Here is a 20425-nt window from a genome sequence, read left to right as displayed (position 1 = left end):
TGTTAAATAATAATAATAATAATAATAATTTAAGATTATTATTGTTATTATTAATAATAATAACATATTTTATGAATAACCTATTACTATTAATAACATATCATTAATAACTTATTGTTAATAGTATTGCTATTATTATTCATAATAATAATAATAAGAATATATTATTATTATATTATTATCATTATCATTATTATAATTATAATAATAATTATTATTATTGTTATAAGTGGGAGTTTGCTTACTTAGAAGGAAGAAGTTTTCCCTTAATAATAATAATAATAATAATCATAATAATAATAATAATTTACTACTATTATTGTTGTTATTAATAAATAATAAAAATAACATTATTATTATTAACAACGTCTTATTATTATTACTATTAATAACATTATTATTAATATCTTATTGTTAAATTATTATTATTATAACTTATAACTATAACATTAATACTACTACTACTAATAATATGTTATTAATAATAATAACATGATCTTCTTCCTCTTCTTCTTCCTTTTCTTCTTCTTCTTCTTCTTCTTCTTCTTGTTCTTCTTATTATTATTACAAGTGGGAGTTTGCTTACTTAGAATGATGAAATTGACCTCTTCTGAGTAAAACTTGAATTCTTCCCCAGTCAGAAACTTGCAGGATCTGTAATTTCAGGATGTCGAAAAACTAGTAAGAACATTCCTTTGATATTTTTCTGTCTTGGATCATTACTTAAATTATTAGCTAGGGGGTCTCCCACATAGCACGAAACAGATTAAGGATTTTCTGCACCATAGAAATAGAATGTTGAACACTTACTTGGTAATATGTAGGCATCTTCGTTTTGAAGCTTCTTCTGTGAGCAGATGTAGTCGTCAGAATAAAAGTCTTGTAGAGTCACTTGTACATGTGGATGTCAGTGCGCTAGGGTGATGAGCTATTGGCTTGGACATGTGAGCTCAAAGTCGCTCTTGCGGATAAAACCTATTTCACCATGACGAACAGGTGCACCTGAGATCCTTGATTGGCTGTACGTAAGATTAGGGCTGGTTTTAATCGTGCCAATATGCAGAGCTCCAGGACCACATGACTGTCATAGGTAGTGGCCCTTCATTGCAAACACCTATTGAGAACACACAAGAAAAGACATAAAAACTAAGACCAAGACAGAAAAATAACAAAGCATGAACAACTGCATCTGTGTTCATAGAATTTGAATTTGCGTACTACAACAAATATGTTTTTTGGATTATCCACTTGCTTGCTTCAGCAGGGCAGGTACAGTACGTGCACATCACACAAATACATATATAGCTTCAACCTTCTGGAATAAAATACATATTTTGTGGTCAAACTTTTGTTTTATTGTTCAGCTCTGCTGTAAAAATGAATTCTGTTGGCAAAATACAAAATATTTTTGTCCCAAAAACATGCATGTCCACGAAGAGCCACAAATTTCTCTCAGTGTATCTCTCTCTCTCTCTCTCTCTCTCTCTCTCTCTCTCTCTTTCTCTCTCTCTCTCTAATCTGATTTCCTTTTGCAGTTTTCACTTCAAGAATTTATAAAATTATTCCCAATATAATTCCTCTTACTGTCTCTACATACAGCTGTCTCACTATGCAGCGTGCACCAGCGTGCACCATTACCAGGAACTGGAATGTGTAAAGTTCACCAGAGGTGAATTATTCCACTTTCCAAATCCATTATCAAGGGGTAGGAGCCTTGGTAATTTCCAGAATTACCTATTTTTTAATGAAAGCATCCAATGCAGATGATTGCATTGCAAGTGAATGGCGCTGAATAATGAAACAGAGCATAGGAATGCAAATTTGCAGGTAGTTATCACATCTGTTAGATTTAGCTTAAACAAGCATTTCTTTGCGCTGGAGTACATCGAACTCATCATTAGTGTAAAAACTGCAAAGATCTCGCCAGTGGTGACATAGCGTTGACAGAAACGCCCCAGCTTCAAGAAGTCATCAGACATACACACATCCCATCTTTCTCCCTTACTAACGATATCTGGGGCAGAGTTTGTTGATTCATTAGCCTGCTAACGAGGTGTGTGTCAATTAGCCCAAGTTAATTAATCCCCTGCTCCTCGGCAGGATGCGTACTCAGCTCCTAGACCAAAAGGAGTCACTATTTCTGGTGGAATCTCATTTATATACGAGACCCTAATTGTACTGTTGTGATCACCCCGGGGAACTGATCTTGTGCACGGTGGGTCGAGTGGCCTGTGTTAATCCAAAAACCATGGAGATAAGAAGAAACTCTGCCTGCGATTGGAGATGTTTTCCCTGGAGAGGTGAGATCAGATGTAGGTGTCAGTGACAATGGATTATCATTAGTAGTATAGGCCTAAGATAAGCTTTAACAGCTCACCAGACCGACAAGTTAATTGCCGGTGTTTTTACCTGTGATGGAGGTCAATATAACAGTTAGTACTGTGAAGAAGGGTGCTTTAGTTCAACTGCCACCTGTGCTGTTGGCATTTTACATGATTCTGGTGCTCCTGGGGATCCTAGGAAATGCCGTAGTGGTCTGTGCGGTAGGGGAGGACATGTTCCGTGAGACCAGAGGGGCACGCAACTCTGACATGATCCTGGTCAACATGGCCTTCTCCAGCCTGATGGTCTCTGTGATGAGGAACACACTACTGATCATCTCGGACCTAGGGCTCAAGGTACGCAGACTTGTGGGCAGGCAAGGGCAGCCAGTCCCGCTGGACGGAACAACAGGCTGAAAGGTTGACAATCTTGCCTTTGATGTCTATATTTGTGGAGCATAGCTAGACGGAACTGAAACTCTGAACATTTAACAGCAGGGTACCATTAATGATTATGAATATTTGTGATTTTTTATTTTGTGTGAATAATAATAGAAATTGCTACAATTAGCTAGTTAACACAAACGTTCATGTCTAATATAGAAATAACAATGATGATATGTGGAAATAAGTGTTTAACTTTAAGTGAAATAAGGGAATCCATGTGATTCCCTCCATGTGACTATTTTGCCATCAATTTGTTTAGATTTTTCCCATCTGTTTTCAAAAGATTAGGTGTGTTTTATATTATTTTCTTTACATTAAGTTATTACTAATAACCATTAGCAAACATAAGTATATTGGTAATGTGTTAACATAAAAGAGAAAAAAATCATATAAAAAATAAAGATGCTGAACACAGATATTAAACAACAGACTGAAGCACACACTAAAGCATAATGGTACAGCGCTGCTTTTCAGATGTTTAATCTTAGTTACTATACATAGCTTATATTGTTGTTAATTTGCAATGTACAGCCTTGGGTATGTGAAAGGTGCTTTATAAATGTAACACATTATTATTATTATTATTATTATTAGTAGTAGTAGTAGTAGTAGAAGTATTATTATTAGTAGTAGTAGTAGTATTGACCATAATCACCATGAACAAACATATTTGTTTAGCAGATAACAGCAGACTTGTTTCAAACAAATGAACTTTTCTTAATAACAATATAATATAGTGAAAATTGAGAAAGCATGTTTAATTAAAAGCCATATTATTATGTTATAAAAATGTTTTAATAATCAGTGTTTTTTTTTTAAATAAATATACAATAAAAAAAAATCATGTAAGGAAAAATGCATTAAATATTAAACATTTCTGTTGAGAATCAGCTTTTCCAGACATATAGACTGTGAATGATGCTGATAAGAAAAAACCTTCAACTTTTTACAGGTGGGTTTTTCATTTTTTTCATTTTTCATTCTCTTGTTAATTGTATCTTCTTTTTTGCCTGTTCAAGGTGACATCCAGTAAGAACTGGTGTCAGTTTCTAATGGGCATATGGATGTGGCTGCGTTCTGTGAACGTTTGGTCAACGTTCTTCCTCAGTGCGTTCCATTACCTCACCCTAAGGCGGCTAGCCCCACCCATCGTGAATCTGACTGGAACCCAAGGACCTCCCAAAACAGTTGTAATGGGATTTGGTCTAATATGGAGTACCAGCCTCCTCTACTCAGTGCCTGCCTTTTTATTCTCCACATATGGTGGCGAGAACGCCACTGAGGTGAGGACCAAGCCAAACCCTGATGTAGTCTGTCGTTGTCCTACAGTACGTCCAAAATCTTATGGAGCCTCCGGTCAGCTTCTGAACAAGTGGATGACTATAATTTGTGAAGACACATTTCATTTAGGATATATTTAACACTAATGTGTGTTCGGTAGTTTTGATGGGCCTCATAATGTTAAGTGACCGATTGCAGTAATGATGATAATATTAACTAATAATACTGAGCACTGGAATAATGCCAAACGACGATCCTTGTTTTTCTCTTTGCTGCCCTACAGACCTTAATGTTAGTGGGCACTACAACCCGCCCGTTACTGGGCTGTCTGTGGGACTTCCCCTCCACCTCTAGTGGCCTGGTCTTTGCCACCACCTCCATGGTGATCCACGAGATCGTCCCCATCGTCCTCATGAGTGGCACCAACCTGAGCTCACTGTTCATACTGTACACCCACGGGAACAAGCACCCCCTCACGCATAACGGTCAGGGCACGCCTGCCATGCACAGGGTTCCCGCAGAGAGGCGAGCCGCCAAGGTCAGGACATTTAGCCATATAAGCATCAGGACATTTATGATGTCTTTAAATGTATCACTATGTACATGTCCAAATGTTTTCTTCTCTTCAGGTGATACTGGCCTTGATCATTTTGTTTATCACGTCCTGGGGAGCCAATGTGGTCTCAGTAAACTACTTTAACTATAATCGTGGCACCTCGTCCACGTCCCTGCTGGTCATCGCCCGCTTTTCCAACAGCTTTTTCTACGCCTTCTCCCCAATGATACTCGCTGTGGGACACCGAAAACTCCGAACTGTCATAAGGTCTGTCATCACCTACTGAGAAGGAGACGCGCAGACATTCAGCGCCTTGCTCTATTGACGCTGTATATAATTTTCAGCTTTTCAAAGGCTTATTACTTGGATGACTTTAAGTAAAATTCTAAATCACGAAATTATATGACGCACATAAGATGCACACAAACGTTGTGTCATGTCCAATATTTTTTCTCATAGGCCTTTTTTTTTTCACATACATTATGCAAAATTAGTGTGATGGTTTTAGTCCGTGTTGCATTTTTTTATGTTCATTTACATGCTCCACAGATACATAAAGGCTGTACAACTGCACTAATAAACCTTGTGAATAAAATGTGAGACGTGTTAACAGTTTGAAGATGAGATGTGAGATGAGTTAACAATGTAACAGATAGTGTTTCATACTGCAAATATGAGCATATGCAGTTTTTTTTAATCTGAGTAATAAGTGACAGTAAACTAGGTAACAGTCTCCTGATTACCACTTATACCCAAACTGATGACCAATTAGGCCAGAAATCAATGTGCTTCACAATGAAAATACTTGCATTTTAGATAATGCAGGTAATTGCAGGTAATGAAAAAATATCTTACTTAGTTGCTGCTAAATGTGATAATCTTCTGAAACGTTTATGTTTCCTAGACGAAAAAGGCTCTGTGTTTTATTTAAATTAATTTTAAAACAGAAAAGAAAAGAAAAGAAAAAAAGATATTTGAGATTTAAATACTCAGACAAAGCTGAGATTTAAATGCTAAAAATACTTGTTCTTTTGTAAGTAAAATATTAAAAATTCACCCTGTGAGATTAAAACTTCTGATACCAATTCAACAACCATGCACACATACCTTGCAGACCTGAAAAACAAAGACAAATACAGAAAGTTGTTACTGGATGTCAGCTCAGAACTGAATTCATCTGACCCTCAGACGCTGGTGGCCGAGCTGCTAGACCTTGGTCTGAACACATCACTGTGCAACTGGGTGCTGTACTTCCTGACAAGCAGGTCTCAGGTGGTCAGGATACAAAACTGACCCAGCTCCGTCATCACCAACACAGGTGCCCCTCGGGGCTGTGTACTGAGTGCACTGCCATATACACTCCTCACACACAACTGTACAGCCAAACACCCTAGCAAGTTGGTTGTTAGGTTTGCTGATGACGCCACAGTGGCGTGTCTCACTACAAAAGAAGGAGGCATCCTACAAAAAGGTCAACAAATGTACAAACTATCCAATAATACACCAACATACTTATGTGCACACACACACACACTCACACACACACACACACACACACACTCACACACACTCACACACACTCACACACACACACACACACACACACACACACTCACACACACACACTCACACACACACAATCACTAAGAATCCAGATCACGTATACTGATTTGCATACAATAAATCACACCTTCTGAACTTGCACAGTACTTAGTATATGTTTACATCTGCAACTATCCCACATTAAATTTAAATTACAATTAAATAGTAATTAAATATTTCAATTATGAAAAAGCTTTCATTAATAGATTATTTTAATTACAGTATTGTTATTATCTGTGTACACTGCACTACTGAGCCATAGTAGATTACTTTTCATTATTCAGTACACTGCTGACAGATGTGTGCTGACAGATGACAATAAAGAATTTTGAATCTTAAATAAGAGCATGAAATTGAAATAAATAAATTGTGAGGTGTATGGTATTCTAGGACTTCTCACTGTACTTCTCTGTGCTTTCCTTATCGTCCCACTGCCCTAGTCCAGCAGCGGACTCCAACCCTAGTCCCTGGAGTGCGCCGGGATGTGCTGCACACGCTGCGGCCTTCCTGCAGCCCACGTTCCAGCCGTCTCCCTGTACATCCTGACTTGCACAAGTGTTGCGAGGTGCCACAACCCATTTTCAGTCTCTCTCTCTCTCGCTGCCTGCTATGGGAAACACCAGTAATGATGTCTCAAATAATGCAAAAGCACTCCCAGCCTCCCCATCCCTCTGGGCTGCAGCCTCCTTTGCTATGATCCAGTGTAGCAGTGCAGCTATATCAGTGAGTCTGTGTACGAAGTGCCAGTAGTCCAAAGCCAAACCCAGGAAGCTCACTGACATTCTCTGGCGTGGGCCACTGCTGCACCGGATCGATGGCTCCACTCATGATGTGACCCAGGACATTCACACGCCATTGAAGGATGTTGAAGGCCTTTTTTCAATATAGCTGGAGGTTTGCTGAGTGGATAGGCTGGAACACCTGCTCCAGGCTTGTGAGCTTGTTATCAGTGCTGGATGCATGGACAGGTACATGGTCTAGGTAGACAAAGCACCGATTCTTGGGGGAACCAGCAAGCACTCTCTCCATCAGGCACTCTGATGAGGCCAGTGCATTACAAAGCCTGAAGGACATCACCAGCAACTGCAACAATCAGGTCCCTAGCATGAATGTCATCTACATTTTATGTCTAGAGTGAGTGCTACTTGCCGATACTTACTCCACTCACACAGAGCTGATGACGAGATCCAAGGCCTTATTGATACTTGGGAGTTGGGCTTTGTGACAGCATTAAGCCATAGTTGTATTGCAGTAATGGCCACCGCCCAGTCATGCTGCTGGAGTACAGTTCCAAAGTGATTTTGTGGTCACCCTTTTCTCGCTGGACACCAGCCCAGTTCTGCTGCCTTCCTCGTAATCCTCCCCAGCTAGCGACCCTGCTTGTGGCTGGGCAGACCCATCGAGCCGGGGGCAGGTGTAATGCTCGGTACTGCTTTCCTCCAGGCTACTTTATTTAGTAAGGGGGAAGTTATCTATAGGATACAAATAACAAACAGACATTTCTAAATACTGATTAAAGTAACAAAAGACACAAAGAGACTAAATCAAACACATACACCATACTTTAAAAGTAACGACATAAAATCTGCAAAGAGGGTCACTTCCCTAGTCCAGTGGTAGATTCCCCCAAATATTAAACAATCAGCTGTGTTGTTCAAGCAGGTATTTCCACGTACTATTGTATTTACTACCTAAATTAAATGTTTTAGATAACATATTTTGACTATCTTGCGTCACAAACTTTTATTTTGATATGGTTAGCGCAATGCTGTGTTCCTGTTTACCGCTTGACGTTTGGCGCGCTGAATTTAAAGTAGTTCAATGCAAGCTTCATAGTTTTGGTTTTAGATTCGCCAGACATGATTCACAGTTATACTGATATACGGTATCTTATAACTGTGTTAAACATGATCTGGTTAGAGACTCTCGTTTTTACATTGCTTTACTAATTGTCATGATAACGTTCTTCAAGTTGTTAAACCATCGCAGCACCGTACAGCTAAAGTCAGCGTGAAACGTTAGCTAACCTAGCTAATAAGATCAGAAATAGGTTTCTTATTCTGATTATTATCAATATGGATCGATATAACGACGTAAAACTTCTCCTGAAAAAATGGGAGCGCTCGTTTACTCTATTAAATAACAGGAAACCGAATAAGGTAAATATACCTCGTGTTTGATCATAAATGATGTAGTTCATCTTGCTGAGGTCCTGTGGATTTAAATGGTGTGTGATAGTTAGCGTTAGCTAACCTCGTTAACCTAGTTGACTTAGCTGTCCAGCTACTAGAGAAAGCCCTGCTGTAGTAGCTGGCTAGTTAGCTATCTTAATCTGGGTGTTAGTTGTATAGCTGGCTCTACCAGATATAGTAGTTCGTCTAAATACTTTTTTAGCTGTCCTAATGTAGCTAGATAGATAAAGCTAGCTAGCTATAACCAGACATTTGTTTTGTTGTTGATGATAAACTGTTTTGTTTAGGACGATATAGATGCCGCACCAGAGGAGACAAAAAGTAAGTTGCTATGTTTTTCTCCACGATTTTGTCTCAGGTATTAAACTTTTATGTCTATTTATTATTCAGTATGCCCTCAAAAAGATTCTGTCCAAATGTTATTTTCCGTTGTAGATCTTTATAAAGAATACCGTAAGCTTAAAGAGGCAAAAGAGAACACTAGCAAGGAGAGTAAAACTCCTGTGATATCCGCGGTGATCCAGTCTTCAGGGACTGTAAGTAGCGTATTTATATGTGAGGTGGACTATGTTCTGAGGGTTTCAGTCTGTTAACAATGCAAAACTCCGGCCTTTTCCCCCTTTAAAGGATTGCTGGGGTTCTCACCTAAATCGCAAAAACATGCCAGCCACTGTCGCTAAACTGACGGCAAAAGACAAGGAGACTTTGCAAGCCTCTGCCCAGTACTTTGGCATGAAGCTAAAGTCGAACCTCGGGGCGTTATCAAAGGTGAATATGAACTTTAAGTAAAATATCTTATGATCCTTTAGATCAGTATTCAAACGTGGTCCTCCAGAGGCCCCTTACCACACGTGATACTAATTTTGATCGTCTATCTTTATGAAAATAAAACAAGCATTGCTAAATTAGATTGTGGAGAAAAAAAAAAAAGTCAGATTCTGAAAATAAAAACAGTTTTAGGACAGTCATATATATTGCATATTTTTGCAATTTTCTATCTCACCTGCAGCACTGTACAATAGCTATAATGAATTTGGTGATATTTATGAAGGAAATAAGACTCTGTCTTCCATATATTCTCTTTTTTCAAATTTAGGACCGACCATTTTCTCTCAAGAAACCACTCGCCTCCTGTGTGCCCCCAGAGAAGTCCGTGAAGAATGGTGGAGTTAGCACAGAGTCACCAGAGCCAGCAAACACATCCCCAGAGTCGCTGACCCCTCAGACAGCCAGAACTGAGTGGGGGGAAGAACCCTCTGATCCCCTTCCCCTCTTTACCCCTTCCAGGCCCTGCTCACCAGACAGAGGGGCTGCAGACAAGCGAGTGGAGAGGACCCAGTTCCTCAGGCAATCTGTCACCAAGAGGCTGTCCTCAGTGGACAGAGGCTGGCTGGAACGCTGTCAGGTCTTCGGTGAGGTGGAGGATAAACAGAAACCGGTGTCAGGCAATTCAGTTCTGCCTAAAGAAACGGTTGTACAGTCTAGTGGTAAAACGGATGATGCAGCAGTGAGCAAACATGTCGCAAACACACCTGGGGAAAGCAGTGCTAGGGCATCATCGCAGTGTCCAACAGACACGGTGCAGGTGGGTGTGGAAAGGTGTCCTGTAGAGGGCAGTAGAGAGCTGGATACTGACCACATATCTGGAGAAGTAGAAATCAGGACGGGATCCATAGCTGAGGGTCTGGATGGGCCTGAGGAAGCCAGTCCTGCTTCTGAAACTAGGAAACGAAGCAAAAGGTCTAGGAAAGTTCAAGACTCCGGTCAAAAGATCCAAACCGAGGCAGGACATAATGAGCAGAGGAATGCTAGGAAAAAGGGACACAAAAGGCAGAGAGAACCTGAAGGAGAAGAACCAGCGGAAGGAAATGGACACGTCCCAAAAAGACGCAGGACCAAGAGAGCGCCTGCTACCGGAGAGTGTCCCCCAAAAGGAAGGAAAAAGAAAGGTAGAGGACCTGAGGAGGGAGAGGACGAGCTCGAGAAGTCTCTCAGCACTGAGAAAACGGTAACTAGGAAGCCAAAGATGCCTCAGGAGAACCTTCTGGGAGAGGTAGAGGAGGGGGACGTGAGAGCTGCCTCAGCCAGGATGAAGAACACAGCCAGAAGCAGGTGAGGCTCACTTACGGTTTGACACGTGGACATGTGACGCACAAATGCTTGACAACCAGGTACTGTATGACTAGTTGGATGTAGTGCAAATTTTGGATGAACCAGCGCTGGTCGTAAAGCGTCCATAGTGATTTATTGCTAGTTGTGTTTTATCTCAGCATTTGCATCGCCAGACTGAAACTTGTACGCAAATCAGTGCTGTCATGGCATTACAGAGATGGTGTATCTAAAAGTGACTCAAATCTGATTTTTTTTGGCTTAAAGACATTGGTCAGATTTTTTTTTTTTTTTTCAGCACCGTGTACACGCACAATTCTGATAGTTTCAAATCAAATTTGAGTCACTTTTTGTATTTAGTCCTAAATCAGATTCGTATCCGATCAGTGTCTTCTCATGAGTTGTCTCGCAACGTGACCTTTTATATTGTTTGTGATGCAGGTGAAACTATTGATGTGCGCATTCCTGCAGTTTCAGAGGACTGATGCATTCACATTAGACGGATACAGGTCACATACAATTATGAATGTGAACTGCCAAAAATCCAAATTGACTAATATAGATTGTAATATAACCTAGGAAATCATTTCATAGTTTTGACAGTGTGCATACGTACTTCCAGACATTCAACGCTTCAGTCATCGGTAATGTCCCTACTACTGTACGAATAATGATAGGAAAGAGCTGTCGACTGAATTTGCCATATTTTTCTCGTCTGGACAAGGCCCCCCAAAAACACAGATGGGAACTTTGTGAGAATCAACCTGAAGAAGAAGTCCCACGTTAAAGGCTTCGCCTTGAGGGGGGCTGCCCTCCGCAAGCAGGTGAGCAGAAAGAAACGTGACGCCCTGGGCCGCGGGGGGCTCTTTCTCTGTAGCGAGTCCAGAAGCCAATGGTGCTGGTTGTGCCGTATTTCTAGATGTACATGCAGAAGTTCCAGCTGAAGGGGGAGAGGTTCGGAGGAGCCAGCCGGGGTCGCGGGAGGTTCGCTTCCTTCAGCCGTCAGGGTGACAGCTGCTACAAGTGTGGCGGGATTGGACACTGGGCACAAGACTGCCGGGGAAGAGGTGAGACCCAGAGGAGTGTGCTGTCAAAGACGACTCAAACTGGGTGCTAAACACAAGCTTTGTGGCTTTTCAGGCATGCCTGACATGGTGAATAGTGATTGTTGCTGTTTAAAATGGGGACTTCTTCTGATAGGATTAATCAGTGATTTCTGTATCTATGTGCTTCAAAGCTCTGGCTCTCGCTGCGGATGGGCCAGCTCAGCAGGATGCGCCCCCAGAAGATGAGGAGCCATTCGAACTGCCCACATTAGAGGAAGTTGCCAGGGCGACTGGAACTTTACGCTCCGAGCCTATTGGTAAGTTTATACTGGGCCTGTGCATTTACTACTCCAGTAACAGATAGCGGATCGCGTGCATAACAGTCAAGCATTTCTACTTAAAAACATTAATCCTCAGATAATTGCACTAATCGGACACATCAATGATGCCTGAAAAATCTTGGAGGTTTGTAAGAACGGTTCTTGCACTACACGTTTACCTGCATCAGACACAGTGTCTATATGTTAACTTGCATCAGACACGGTTCCACTTAAAGTACCTAGGTCATTGTTATGCAATCCCTGCTTCTCCGTGTTACACTGTGACGTTGGAAAAACATCAGTGGCCTTCCCCACTGCATCCACTTCCCAATGACACTGTCCAGCAGGAACACATGGCCAAATGTAAAAACATTTGCGTTAATCTTTTGCTCTGAGGATTCTGACCACCTCTTTTGCCAGCCGTGGTCCCTGGTGCGGGCGAGGACCCCGAGGGGAAGGAAGACCGCGGGGAGGAGATCCTGCTAAACGTCATGCGGCCGGACTACGAGCGGCCTGCCCCTCCCCCGCCCATGGAGCCCCTCTACTTGCCCCGAGAGGATGGCCGAGTCCAAGGTGAGCCCCTTTACGTCACTGTAGTCACTTTTCCTGCTGACGTTAAAGGTAACACAAAAATAAAAGCGTTTAGGCTGGGTTGGTGCCATTTATTGCCTGGGAATTTCACCCCCTCCATCGCAGAAATTCCTTCGGAGGTGTACCATGCGCTTCGTGACTTTGGCTACAAATCCTTCAGGCCTGGTCAAGAGAAGGCCATCATGAGAATCCTCTCAGGTGAGATACCGGATATAAAAACTACAATAGGACGTGAGAGGAATGGCGTCTGAATGCCTACTACAGAGTACAGAATTAGACAGATGGCTGCATTAACGCTGTTAATGGCTCTGCCATATAATTTGCTAGCTTTAGTGATTTTTTTTATTTTTATTTTTTTGAGTAGGCACACATGAGTAGGCACAGCACTTCTCAGACCTCGTGTCCTTGGTCATGTGGTTCAGGTTTGTCCACCCTGGTAGTCCTCTCCACCGGCCTGGGCAAGTCTCTGTGCTACCAGCTCCCTGCCTACCTCTACGCCCTAAGGTCAAAGTGCATAACCCTGGTGGTGTCGCCTCTCGTATCCCTAATGGATGACCAGGTAACGCAACTTCACGTGTTTTTCTGCCGAGACCTGGGCAGCGGCTGGTGTGTGATCAGTGGTTAGCGGCGGTCTCTAATCTTCCCTCAGCTCTCAGGACTCCCCCCTAAGCTGAAAGCAGCTTGCATCCACTCCAACATGTCTCAAAAACAAAGAGAGGCAGCTATTGAAAAGGTCGGTATTAAACCGAGGTAGATGTCACGGCGTGAGCACCATAAATCGCGGTGGACGTCATTTTTGTGTGTGTGTGTGATGGCATGTAGGTAAAGGCCGGTCAAGTGCACGTTCTGCTGCTGTCTCCCGAGGCTCTGGTTGGCGGCGGGCACGCGGGCTCAGGCTGTCTGCCCCCTACTGACCAGCTCCCCCCGGTGGCCTTTGCCTGTATTGACGAAGCGCACTGCGTGTCTGAGTGGTCGCACAACTTCCGGCCATGCTACCTCAGGTTGTGCAAGGTGAGCGTTCATACAGAGCTGTGGCGCAGAGAGCAGGCATGTGTTGGCATGTGGTGTTTTACAGAAGTTGTTCCTGAGCCAAACTGTGTTTTTTCCTTGTTTACCACTGTTATAATTAGGACTAACTGGTGAAGTCAGTGAACTGAAAAGATGTTTTTATTTATTTATTTATGGTTTAGTTATGTTTTTTCAACTTTTGGTTTTAATTGTGTCTGTGTGTGTGTGTCTGTAGGTACTGAGGGAGCGTCTGGGCGTGCGCTGTCTGCTGGGACTGACGGCCACAGCCACTCTGTCCACTGCCCTGGACATCGCCCACCATCTGGACATCAGGGACCAGGAGGGCATCGCTGTGCGCTCCGCTGCCGTGCCCCACAATCTGCACCTCTCTGTGTCCATGGACACAGACAAAGACCAGGTAACCACGGCCCCCCCGTGCCACCTTCTGCCTCGAGGCTGGACTACCCTCCTGTACCAAATATCCTCCATAAACTTGCTCATTTTGAAATGAAATTTCTAGTCATTTAGTTTAAAGACGTTACTTTCCATAGTGATTAATGGCTATAACTAAGAAATTCTTTATTGATCACAGCTGTGGTTATTTAACCATCGATCGCTATAAGAACACAGAACCTTTTAGAAGTCACCTCAAAATGTGAAATGCGCTATAGTAGAACTTTATTCTCGTCACCGGCGTGTACGGGCGGGTCTCCCCCAGGCCCTGGTGTCTCTGCTGAAGGGCGAGCGGTTCGGCGCACTGGACTCCATCATCGTGTACTGCACCAGGCGAGAGGAGACGAACCGCGTCGCCGCACTACTCCGCACCTGCCTGCAGGGGGTGATGCTGAGGGAGTCGTCCCGCCCGGTCAAAGAGCAAGACGAGGAGAACAACCCCGTGGGCAAGAAGAAGAAAGCTCTGGGTAACTGCCTCCACTAGCGAATGATGGACAGCTAGTCCATGTCCCATGCATAGTGGGACATGTGCACGGTGCATACACTAAGGTTTCGTCAGTATATCCTGATGCTGACAAAACGATCTTACGATAAAAAAAATATTTTTTTTCTTTGCCTTTTCCTCATGGCCATTAATAAAAAAAAATTAAAAACCCTTCACTATGCAGGTCACCAGGTTTAAAAATCTACATGTCTTAATCCTAGAAGTAAGTAAATATAAGAGCACTACTACTGGTAATCTTGCCTTTGGTTCCGGATCCTTAGCCCGGAAGAAGATCCGGAAGCCCCTGAAGTGGATGTCAGAGGCGTACCACGCGGGGCTGTCGGCCTCGGAGCGTCGCCGTGTCCAGAACAACTTCATGTGCGGCGAGCTGCGCGTGGTGGTGGCCACCGTGGCCTTCGGAATGGGCCTGGACAAGCCAGATGTGCGCGCCGTCGTCCACTACAACATGCCCAAGAGCTTCGAGAGCTATGTGCAGGAGATTGGCAGGGCGGGGCGCGACGGAGAGCCCGCCCACTGCCACCTCTTCCTGGACCCAGAGGTGAGCTCGCGTGCCAGCCGGGGGTGGGTGGAGCGGGGGGTTGTGGTGCTTTTTGGAGCAGACCTCCACCTTAGCCAGCCGGGAAAGGCCCTCCAGTAGGAGCTGAGAGTTGGAGCCGGAAGTGAGCTCTGGCAGACAGGGTGGGCACCATGCTGCTCATGACTTGGCTTTGTCCTGTACGGCAGGGCGGGGATCTCCACGAGCTGCGCAGACACATCTACGCAGACACCGTGGACCACTACACCATCAAGAGGCTTGTGCAGAGAGTCTTCCCCCCCTGCAAGTGCAGACAGATCCAACAGAGGCAGAAGCACCTTGCCCAGGTGAGTGTGATCCCCTTCCCCGTGGCCCAATCATTTTTCTGATTGGTTTGCATATTTTGCTTAATAAAGCGTAACATACATGTACTGTTACGTGATAAAGCTAAATGTCTGATGTCCACTACAATGTCCACTACAATACTCGCCATGATCCCCAGTTGGGTGGTTAAACAGATATATCATGGGTGGAGCTGACCGCTCCTGTTCCTCCACCAGGCTCCAGAGGTGGATGACGCCGAGCTAGTGGAGCTGATGGAGCAGTGTGACGAGTCTGGAGCGAACCAGCAGGAAACCCCACTTGCAAGCGGCCAGCATAGTCATCTGGAGCGCCCCGCCCCGGACACACCGGGCACCGCATGCCCACTCCGGCAACAGTCGGACAGCTCTCAGGATTGGAACAAGCCAACTCTGCAGTTGGTGGAGGTGGAACACAAAGGGTCCATTACTCAACACGGGGGGGTAGAGGAGGAGCACGGAGGCAGAGAACAGGAAGGTGAAGGAGACGAGAGGGGTGGGAGAGAGGGAGGAGGCAGGAGTGTTGGGGACACAGGACAGAGCGTAAGGGTGGAGCCGGCTCAGCGTGTGTGTCACACCCACGAGAGAGCCATTCCGATGGAGGAAACAGTGGAGGCGCTGGATGTCACCGAGGAAGGTGAGGAACCCTAAGAAGGGCACTTATCGACAAATTGCAACAATAATTGCTTTAATTAGTTAGCGCAGGTGACTTTTAACAGTAACTTTACTTTGACACGTCCTCGTATGGGTTTCCTGCTCCTTCATGACATGATCACAGATTTCACACTGTGTGTGTGTGTGTGTGCCTGCTCAGGTCTGGAAACTCTGCTGTGTTATCTGGAGCTCCACCCTCAGCGGTGGGTGGAGTTACTCCACCCCACTCTCTCTATGTGCCGAATAATGTGTTATGGGGGTCCCCAGCAAGTCCGCAAGCTCGCTAAAGTGTATGTAGCAAAACGAGCTCGTTTTTTGTATACGTGTGCCTGTGTGTGGAAATAAGGCTTGTAGCCTTCAGCAAAATGTGTATGACATTTCATGGGTGTTTTAACGCCTCCCCCCCCCCCTTCACGGTTGGGCAGGTGTCCTCCAGTAGCGGTGGTGCTCGCACGGAGGCGTCTGGCAGGCCACAAGGTGGAGGCGTGTGACTTTCTGGAGTTTGACGTGGTGGAGCTGGCTGACACCATGGGCTGGCAGCTACCCCTGGTCAAGAGGGGCCTGAGACAGCTGCGGTGGGTCACCGAGCCAGGTGGGTACAGAGCAAACACAAGCCCCCCCCCCCCCCCCCCCCCCCCCCCCCCCCCGGCACCTCCAATACCAGTGCCCAGTGACAAACATCCCATCGTGACTGCTCTGAGATCAGTTTGGAACAAGATCATGAGTGATGCTGTAGCTTGCTAGGTAGAGCAGGTTCCCAGAGACCACACACCTGCTGTTATACTGATAAATAAATGTAAGCCCTTCTGGATAAAGTCTGACAAATGCTGAAAATGTAAATCCAGGATGGAATAGTTTTCCATACTAGACTCTTTCAAGAAACATCACAGCTACAGCAATTAAGTCGAAAAAAAAAAAAGTCGAAAAAAGTGGGGCAGGGGGGAATGCACAAAATGCTTGGAAACTGGTCTATAGTTCTGATACGTCACAGAATGCAGTGGCAGTACGCCCCCTTAAATCTTTGTTGTCGGTCAGTCAACTGTAAACAAGCCTCTGCGTTTGGACGAGATCGTGGCAGATGTCACAGCATGCATCCACACTGTTGAACCCTTTCTTTCCCTTTTACTGCTCCTTCGGGAAACGCTCGGTTCCTCCCTCTGCGCTCTTTTCATTTGTTCAGGCAGAATTTTCCCCGTCCTTGCACGTAGACAGCGCGTTAGTGTGCGCAACTGTCAGTCAGAGTGACAGGTGCAGTGTGCTGTGCCCAGGTTCGTATGGCGGCACCGGGCGGAGCGGCGTGCACGTGGAGTTCTCCGCCCTGTCCTTCTACTTGCGTTCCTACGGCGACCTGACATCCGAGGAGCTGGACGGCGTGTGCGCGTTCCTGCATGGCCGGGTGCAGGCGCAGGAGAGGACGCAGCTCCGGCAGCTGCAAGCCTGCTTCAGAGCCTTCCGCAGGTCACCCTGCTGCTCGCACACGCTCGCTCGTACTCGCGTGCTCATGCATGCGGTCATGCTTTTTAGTTCTGCTGTTCATCAAATATTCATTTGTGTTGTGGATCCTGCTAGCAAATTTTAAGCAGGGTTCTTTTTGATTAAAAAGTGTGTGTGTGTGTGTGTGTGTGTGTGGGGTGCAGTGTTGCGTATCAGAGCTGTGGCTCCTGTATGGATGAGCTGGATGAAGTGAGGAGCCTGAAATTAAAGGGACTGCTGGCTGATTACTTTGAGAAGAGGAAAGAGCTGGACGCGGGCTGGAGGGACGAGGACGAGGCTCTCGGCATTCTCAAGGTTTGTGTCCGTGACGTCCTCGTCCTGTGAGCTTGGTGCGGGAGGAAAGGGTAGCAGTCCACTCACGCTGTTCTGGGGTCCGCTGTCTCTCAGCTGCAGGAGTGGGAGGAGCAGATCCAGGCCGACGTCAGAGCCTTCCTGGCCTGTCACGGCGACGAGAAGTTCTCGGGCCGCGCTGTGGCCAGGATATTCCACGGGATCGGTGTGTATGATTTGTTTCTCTTCATCTCTCTCTCTCTCTCTCTCTCTCTCTCTCTCTCCCAGTCATTAGCTCTCTGCAGTACCATGGGCTCCCATCTGACTTCATCACAGGCTTTTCATGATTTTTAGGTTTTTCTTCTCTGTTTTCAGGAAGCCCGTGTTATCCAGCACAGACGTATGGCCGGGATCGGCGGTACTGGCGCAAATATCTTCGTTTTGATTTCAATGACCTCATCCGCATAGCTACACAGGAGATAATTAGAACCAGGTAACTGAATAGCACTTCTGTGGGGCGGTCTCCTTTATCAGTGTCTCATGTCTAACTTTTACATGCGGTGCTTTTCTGACTTTTAGTTGTACACTATTGTCAGAGCCAAATTCACCTATTTTATTTTACAATAAAGATTATTTTTCTACTGGTTGTGGTTCTTCAGTCATATAAGAACTTGTTCAAACCTTTACTGCTGATAGTTTGTGCTGTGTTGTACTTTGCTGTGCACACTTGGGATTTAAAACAACAGGACAATGAACTATAAAGTTAAAGTGCAGACTGTAAGTAGGTTTTGTACATAGTCCTGTCACTGCAGGACAGCAGACATTTGGACAGGTAGCGTGCGAGACATGTTTGAGCTTTTGGTTGGATGTCCTTTCCTGTTATGAAATAGATGTGTAAAGAGCAGATATTACCGGGCCCTGCTTTGTGTCTGTCCTGCTGGGTAATAAGGCAATTTGCTATTGCTGAAGTCCAATTGTTTGTTTTTCCTGTGATTTAAGGGCTCTTTTGGGTGCATCTTAACAGCTGTTTGTGTGGCTATTTCACTGTTTATGCTTTTCAGCCTTATTTACTTCCCATTGGCCTGCTTTGTTGAACATATTGTTCAGATGTAGTCAGGGGCATAACCAGGGTTAATATTTTGAGGTCAGTACTGTAGAACGGGTGCCAGTCCTGGTGATCAACCACCCTGCAGAATTCAGTTCCAATGCTAATATAACCTGACTCTAATATTACGATTTTACTTAAGGCAAACGCAGATTTATGTGTACAATTATTTGTTGTTTAACCTTCATTCATGTCCTATGTAATACTTTTATTTGCATGATAATTAGAAGTCTAGCTAACTGCAGCTAAAAGCCGCTGAGCTCATGCCGGTCGGGTAGCTGTGGGACGCAGGTCTTCACACAATAGCAGGCTACACTTCGCCTACACAGCATGTTTCCACTCCCAGTGCCATAATTGTAAAAGTGCGTCAGGGGAAAAACCTGAAGATGCCAAAGACCTCTGTGTCCTCGTAGCTAATTACAGCCCTGCATGTAGTATGCGTGGGTTTTCTGTTTAAACACGTATTGATTGCATAATTTCCAGTCCAAAGCATTTGTGCGGAATATACACTAGAGAGCAGTGTTACTTCAATAAATAAATAACACGGAATTATAAAAATGTCTCTTGTGCATTCCACGTGTCCTGAAAGTCATTATATCATCTGTACATGATTAACCCTTTTGTGAAACATTAAAGGCAAAGTCAATCCACTTTTATTCTTTAATTATATGTAGAGTGACATCAAAGCCTGGATTAAAATACACATGGGTTTCACGTTGGACCATCTGACCTTGTCGTACAGGCTGAGCTGCTGGATTCCGAGATTAACAGGGTTGTCTTGCTAAATTGTAACTGGCACCTTTTTTAAGGTTACTTTTCAGTGCACTAGGGGAACGTAAAGATTAAACCATACTAAAATTTTAGCAGCTCAGGTTCAACTTTATCCAAGTGTGTACCGTGGTGTGAAAAACGTCTGCGAACGTCCTGGACAAAACAGTCACAGAGTGACTTTCTAAGCATTCTTTAAATGTTTTTAAGACGTTACGAATATGGACCTATGTAACTTTTTTTTTTTTCCCCTCAAAATCAACTTGTTAGGTGTCTTTAAACAACTGAAGGATATTTTGCATTAAAGCACAGCATTAGAAAGTATAATATATGTATCCCAATGGATATGGTATGAATCCTCTATGGCTCTGCAGATGCGTACAACTCATCCCATAATCTTCAAATCCAGCAATGTGAACATTACACACACAACAAATAAACTTTCCAAGCCAATCGTTCTCCCCTATCTTTTAAATATTTTTAAAACCTCTTTGACCCCAAATCTTTAAAGGGCTGTGTCTGATATCACAGCCCTTTAAAGATTTGGGGTCAAAGAGATTTTAAAAATGTGTGTGGATGTGTGTGCCACGCTAGAAGTTATGACATAGCAGCCTTAAAGAAAAGCTATTTATATAATATCTATTATTTAAAGGTGTTAAACTGGGCATTTGTTTTCTATTGTTAATGAAAGGTTAACTCCATTGTTCCCAGCTAACCGAAAAAAGCCTCGTCATGTTTCGCGAAATTGTTTTGAGAGCTGAACTGACACCATACCAATGTTACTGGCATTCATGTATTTACGCAGATGGTTTCTGTGACCTAAGTGTTCG

General features: G+C 44.2%; 2 protein-coding genes across 2 annotated transcripts; both read left to right on the top strand.

Moving 5' to 3' along the window:
- Positions 1-2414: 2414 nt before the first annotated feature.
- Positions 2415-4891, top strand: LOC113572056 (olfactory receptor class A-like protein 4). Its single transcript, XM_027001310.2, has 4 exons — positions 2415-2678; positions 3788-4051; positions 4333-4587; positions 4679-4891. Exons 1-4 carry the CDS (start codon positions 2415-2417, stop codon positions 4889-4891), a joined length of 996 nt encoding a protein of 331 aa, XP_026857111.2.
- Positions 4892-7999: 3108 nt separating this feature from the next.
- Positions 8000-19357, top strand: recql4 (RecQ helicase-like 4). Its single transcript, XM_027001287.2, has 24 exons — positions 8000-8366; positions 8687-8720; positions 8835-8935; positions 9027-9167; positions 9496-10511; positions 11233-11332; positions 11428-11575; positions 11746-11871; positions 12295-12447; positions 12571-12663; positions 12888-13024; positions 13115-13198; positions 13288-13476; positions 13709-13891; positions 14192-14393; positions 14692-14969; positions 15155-15292; positions 15506-15941; positions 16119-16248; positions 16384-16550; positions 17227-17416; positions 17596-17746; positions 17840-17948; positions 18098-19357. Exons 1-24 carry the CDS (start codon positions 8283-8285, stop codon positions 18217-18219), a joined length of 4512 nt encoding a protein of 1503 aa, XP_026857088.2. The 5' UTR covers positions 8000-8282; the 3' UTR covers positions 18220-19357.
- The last annotated feature ends 1068 nt before the right edge of the window (positions 19358-20425 follow it).

The sequence above is a fragment of the Electrophorus electricus genome, chromosome 4, assembly GCF_013358815.1.
Source record: "Electrophorus electricus isolate fEleEle1 chromosome 4, fEleEle1.pri, whole genome shotgun sequence".
In the NCBI taxonomy this organism is placed as follows: domain Eukaryota; kingdom Metazoa; phylum Chordata; class Actinopteri; order Gymnotiformes; family Gymnotidae; genus Electrophorus; species Electrophorus electricus.
This window is presented reverse-complemented; position numbering and strand designations above follow the sequence as displayed.